This window comes from Eleginops maclovinus, chromosome 20 (assembly GCF_036324505.1).
Source record: "Eleginops maclovinus isolate JMC-PN-2008 ecotype Puerto Natales chromosome 20, JC_Emac_rtc_rv5, whole genome shotgun sequence".
In the NCBI taxonomy this organism is placed as follows: domain Eukaryota; kingdom Metazoa; phylum Chordata; class Actinopteri; order Perciformes; family Eleginopidae; genus Eleginops; species Eleginops maclovinus.
In genome coordinates, this window is record NC_086368.1 from 20,803,267 (window position 1) to 20,809,759 (window position 6,493).

Sequence of the window (6,493 nt, forward strand, 5' to 3'; positions counted from 1 at the left end):
TCAGAACGTATACGCCTAAAGAGGGTCTAAAGGGTCAATCCCACACAAACACACAACTTCTACCTCAGGCAAATGGGAAGATACTATGAGCATCACCAGACTTCTGGATTTCACTTGAAGCCATAGATGCCTTATAAATCCTTTATTGTATACAATACTCTGTGTGTGCACTGCACATTGTAGAAATGTATTTACAACAGCTGTAACCATATGTAAACAATACAGTATTGTAGTGACTTGCTCATGATTTGTGCCATTTCACTGTTTTGAAACATTTAAATGAATGCATCTATTTGAAGTGCTGTGACTAACAGGTTTGATCACATTATGTCATGTGCTTTTGAAGGCAAGCAGTAAATCCCAGCAACACACAAGGACACACAAATACATACACACACAAACACACACACGGACGCACACACACAAAATCTCACTCCATTTTGTATCGGAAAATTGAATTGCTGCTCCTGAATAACTTGATTATAAACAACCTCCCTCCAACTCTGGGGCAGCATCACTTAATAAAGCTAAGTGCATTGACACGCCAGCGCCAACACTCATACACACACAAAGACACTGCAGATCTATAAATCAACCACGAATTACATGAACCACATCCACAAAAAAGAAAATATTAAGTGGGACTAAACTAAGATTGGCCAAACGTCACTGACATGGGACATTAGGGATTCAAGGATCAGAAATCAGGCTCTGAGATTATTACGTTATTCAGTCAGCCAGGGGATTGTGCACTTGAGTATTGGCCGATTACAATCTCAAAGCTACCCAAAGGTCAAATACGTAAGCTTTAGTCATGTGAAAGGGCTTCTTTAAGTCTGTACATTAATGTGTTGTCACAGTACAGCAGTGGGCTGTGGGGAAATAATGGCATGTGACATAAACAAGTGTTTTAACACTGCTTTGTCTGCCATAATAAGTTAATGTTGCGTGGATAAATCCAACAGATTTACAAATGGACACAACACACATTTAAAACAAAACCTAGGTGATTACTCATGCATCAGAAAAAGGAAGAAAATGTAACATCCTCTTTTTCTATAATCACAGTTACATTTATGGGTTTACTCACTGTCCACTACATTTCAGAGGGGGGAACTATTTTATCTGCTCTATTTATTTAACAGCTATAGTTAACAGTCGTTTAGCAGATTTTACAAAGAAAAGGCTATCAAATATAATTCATTGTTATAGATAGAACTACCCAAACATATAGCTCCACCTCAGCCAGCCACAACATTTAAGTGCTAACACATCAGTAATACTACTAACCCAATAATGTATATAAAGTGCTTTGGAATAGCAACTAAACATACGTAAGTAAACAATTAGAATATTTCTTTCACCACTGAACCCCTGACACCAGCAATCACCAGCACCGAACCCACCCCGCCTCCACCAGTAAAAGTGGAACTCCTGTGGCTTTTTATGGTTACACATCTGGGATATAAAGCAGAGGTACAAAGTTCAATACCTTTTGGTTTCCTTAAGACTGCTATAAAGTTTGATGTTTGAAACATGTTGCTGAAGCTGCAGCCCTATACCTCCATCTAGTGTTAGATAGTCATACATACAAGTAAGTTAGTCTTTATTACTGGCTCATTCTCTTGAGTTATAGAATAGGCTCACATTCCTTAAAACAACAATCACATACCCATGTGCAGCACATTTAATCTGTTCCTTGTGTTCATACTGACTGTGAACAGGAATAGCACACTAAGTGATGGGAGAGACAAGTATCCAGCAGTCTAAGTCAGTCTAATCATGAAGGGGTCAGTCAAAGAAGTCTTGTTAGTTCAAAAAGAAGAAATAGATGATAGAAAAGTACAGTTACAGTTCATTACTAATTGTTTTAGTGGATCGACACTAAAACATGAATCTATAAGTAAGGCTGACCACAATGCTGACCATCTGCATTACAGTTTCTTACCTGAACTCTGAACAAATGTGTTGTGTTAAAAACAAACAAATCTGAAAGAAAGAAAGAAAGTAAATTCAACATATGCCCTTAAAAGTGAAAGGGGGATATCCTTGCTTGCCACCTGTGTTACTCTATTCTGCAGATCTTGTAACCATTAAACATTCATTACCTGGAGAGGAAAGGCACTGCTAGCTGATACAGAGTGGAGGAACAGCCACCCTCACATTCACCCACTGACGAAATCCGTTACTGCTGCTATGGTACCCAGTAATGTATGACTTATGAGGTGACATTATTGAATTTAAACTTACTACAAAGACAGAGGTCATATATGATCTTAACCAAAGGTAGCTCTTGGTCAGTCTTTAACAGCTTCCCAGAAATAAAAATCACCAAGGATACTTTTCTACTTTTAAGACGATTCCTGGGTCTTGTTTTTAGCCATCTCTGTCGCCATGCTCCCGGCTGTTGAGGCCGCCAAAATCTACCACACCAACTACGTGCGTAACGCCCGGGCCGTGGGCGTGCTGTGGACGGTGTTCACCATCACCTTTGCCGTCATCACCGTGGTGGTGTTCATACAGCCCTACTGGATCGGGGACAGCGTGCACACGCCGCAGGCCGGATACTTCGGCCTCTTCCACTACTGCATTGGGAACGCACTCACCTCGGAGCTCACCTGCAAAGGGAGTGCGCTGGACTTCGGCTCTATCCCGTCCGGTGCCTTCAAGACAGCCATGTTCTTCGTGGGGATCTCCATGCTGCTGGTGGTGGGAAGCATCGTCTGCTTCAGCCTCTTTTTCTTCTGCAACGCAGGGAGCGTCTACAAGATCTGCGCCTGGATGCAGCTGGCCTCCAGTGAGCACCGTGCACGGTTTGGTTAAAGTTTGTAGCTGTGCACATGAAAGGTTTTACTTTAAAAAAAGCCGCTGTAGTTTTGAATGATTCACATAAAAACTTCAATTTTTTTCCCCACGCATTTAGCCTCGTGAATTAAATGATTGATTTTGCATTGCAATCCTATGTTCTTTAAAATAGGCCTATACGATACAACAAGCCATACACAGAATGCAGTACTAACAAAATATACAAAAAACGTAATTGTATTCTTACAAAGTTTTACTCCAAATGATGGCATCTGTGTATATTGAGTTTCTTTATTTATTTATTTTCTCTACCTGTATTACCACTAGTCAGAAATGTATGAACCTTAGCCATTGTTCCTACTTTACTCCCAAAGAAAGGACCCACCAAATTTCCGGTTTTAAGTTCAAATGAGCTGTTTATTAATCAAACAAGTCTTGAAGCACTCCATAGACAAGATGAAAATGCTACACTGTAAAATGTGTTGTCACAATTATTTTATTTAAATGTCTACTTCACCAGTTATTCCATACTAATGTATCTAATGTGATTATGAAACACAGGTTAGACATCTCCCTGCCCAAAGTAAAAAGTAACTTAAGTTGTCAGTCAAATGTTGTGGAGTAAAAGTATGATACATTTTCTCTGGAATCTGGTGGAGTTGAAGTTTAAAAGCAGCATGAAATTGAATAACTTATTCACACCCAAAACACCTTGCACTACTATGTGTTGATGAAAACATCTGGCCCTTATACAGAAACATAAGAAAACGGTGATGCAAAATCCAAATAGATTATTTCTTTTGCAATATGTGAGTGAAATATTATTTAAGCTTGGGTACAACCTCCAGCAAAAACATGTCATTAGTTCCCCTTCACACAGTTGCGCACAGAGGAAAGTGAAACACGATTCTGTTTCTGAAACATGAAGCAGCTTGTGAACAGATGTAGCTGTAAGTGAAAGGACAAGCCTCTAATGAATCAAATAATGAGATTAACCTCGGGTGTGCTGTTACACTTTTTCCTCCCCCTTTTCATACCCCTCAAAACCTGCCGGTCAGAGTGTGTGTGCATCTGTCTTGTAATTAGGGAAGAGACTTGGAAGAGAAAGTGTGTTTGAGGCTCTGAAAGTGAAAGTGTGTGAGCTAACGTTTCACCTCTTCACCTGATAGTTGACGTGGTTGCTAAGGTGGGACGGCACGAGGGCGTCTTTCTGCAGAGTCAATAATGGATGAACAAGGTCAATCCCTGGAGTTGAGATGCTCTGGTGTTGCTAGGCAACTCACCTCGCATGAATGAAGTGTACATAACATTATCTTTCTGGTTGTTTCAGCATTGAGTTTTTAAATGTTGGTTGCTGATATTCTTCATGAACAGAAGCAATATTTTACCAGTTAACATAAAATATATAAAGAACTATTCTTGTTGTGCAGAAACATTCAGATCCTTTTCTTAAGTGGAAGTTAAAGTAGACCCACTGTGATAATAATCCTTCACTGAAAATGTTACTCAATCAAACATATGTAGTATTATCAGGTAAATGTGTAATAAGTATAACAATTAAAAGTACCTAATGCAGGTAAATCCTATGTGGGTTGAACTATTTATTATTGTATAACTAAATGATTTTTCTTCATGCAATGAATGTTTGAGTAGCATTCAAAAGATGTGTTCGGTTTAAGTAAAGCATACTATTCGCAATTGAAGAGTATTTCCATTATGTTTTACCCTGAGTTGAATTAGCTAAAATCATCCCTGGATTGTTTAGTTTGTAAAAAAGAAGCCTTTTTGACTCAACCCTAACCCTAACCCTAACCCTAACCTTTTTTTGATTTGTCAAACCAACAGTGCAAACCTCAAAATTATAAAAAATAACAAAGAAAGGATTAAGAAAAGCAGCACATACCTCACTTCTAAAAAAATTGTAATAATGTAATGTGTAGCATTTTAACAAAATAGTGTCAGATCTACTTGTAGGTAATAGGAACTAAAGCTGTCAGATAAATGTTGTACAGTAAAGGTGCAACTTGCAAGTAGAAGTATATTGAAAAGAAATTATAAACAAATTTGAATATATGTTCTTAAGTATCGGTAATTCAAAAAGAAAATAATTCACAGGTGCACCATTTCACAAGTCTAAAAATTCTGCTTTTAAACTGAATCTCCTCACCCCTTACCTCCCCTCTCTCTAAGGCACGTGCATGGTGATTGGCTGCATGATCTACCCTGACGGCTGGGACTCGGACGAGGTGAAGCGCATGTGTGGCCAGCGGACCGACAAATACACTCTAGGCAACTGCACGGTGCGCTGGGCCTACATCCTGGCCATCATCAGCATCATGGACTCGCTCATCCTCTCCTTCCTGGCCTTCAGCCTGGGCAGCCGGCAGGACAAGCTGCTGCCAGAGGACTTCCAGGTGGAGGGGAAAGGTACCAGAGTGAGGGGAGGAAGGAAAAAAGGGTGGGAGAGGAGGACAGGCTGGGTGAGTGTATTAGGGTGGGGAGTAAAAGAAAAGAGAGGGTTCCAATGGAGAGGACATTATTTAAAAAGGAAAGAAAAAGGTAAAGCACAGACTAAAAGTTCAAACTCTCAACAATTATCGAGTGGAGTGCCATAAAGTCTTATATAGACATGCATGGCTTGAATGAATTCTACTAATCCTCAGACTCAAGCATGTCAATGTTTTTACTTATTCAGTGAAACACGTCAACTTGTACTTGATGGATTACCTTCCTCCAGCAACACCTCGAGGTAGACATTTTAGTTTTTTAATTACATTTTCTCAACAACTATTGGAAGGACCACCGTGAAAGATGGTACATTCATGTTCCCCAGAGGATGACCTGTAAGGTTTAACATCCCCTGTCCTTTCGCCTCGCATCATCATCATGTCTGAGGTAGTTTTGTTCCCACTATGACAAGCAGCAAGCCTACTTTTGTTAGGTGCTGTTAATGGCTAATTTAGCAAATGTAACCATACCGTGCTTCTTGTATAGTCGGTGTTTTTGTTCAATCTAGTATGCCGACAGAAATCTATAGTGTCTGACAGCTGCGTGCGTGCGTCTCCTTTTATGTTTTCTGTGAACTATAGATAACTTAATTTAATTTCTCTCAACTTCAGATAATGCCTAGGCCCCCTGTGGACACCGGAGGGAAGACATGGACGAGACTTTATGAGGAGCGCTACGGAGCCCAGGGATTCAAATGTACTGCAGACCTTCAGGACAGTTAATTACCATCTTAAAATAACTCGCCATAAAAAGTTCACCCTGTCCTTGACATCGTGACATCTTATTAACAGACGTTGAAAACATGTGAGGAGTCACTGTCCACCTCATAACTCCATGTCTTTTTAGCTGATGGCTGTTTTAGACTAATAGAAGGGAAAGTAGGTGATGTAGACTTTGCTTTGATGACCGGAGCAGCTCCTTTTCACTTGGGAAGGAATAGTCATAAAATGTTAAAACAGATTGTTACAGCATTACAATTAAATGTGTTATTCATTTGACATGCAAACTAATAACGGTGGTGTATTTAAAGAACCATTGGGAGGTTTTTTTATGGGCAGTGTATACTCAGAGTGCATGAGGAAATCCAATAGAAAACACACTAATGCTGTTAGTCCTATTTAGAAGAGCTGGGAATGGTGCCCTTCAGCCTCTGGTGGCAGAAATACAGCAACACACCAAA

General features: G+C 39.8%; 1 protein-coding gene across 1 annotated transcript; it reads left to right on the forward strand.

Moving 5' to 3' along the window:
• Positions 1 to 2,391: 2,391 nt before the first annotated feature.
• On the forward strand, positions 2,392 to 6,035 carry lhfpl5a (LHFPL tetraspan subfamily member 5a). Its single transcript, XM_063909834.1, has 3 exons — positions 2,392 to 2,797; positions 4,996 to 5,240; positions 5,925 to 6,035. The coding sequence occupies exons 1-3, from the start codon at positions 2,395 to 2,397 to the stop codon at positions 6,033 to 6,035; spliced, it is 759 nt and encodes a 252-aa protein (XP_063765904.1). The 5' UTR covers positions 2,392 to 2,394.
• The last annotated feature ends 458 nt before the right edge of the window (positions 6,036 to 6,493 follow it).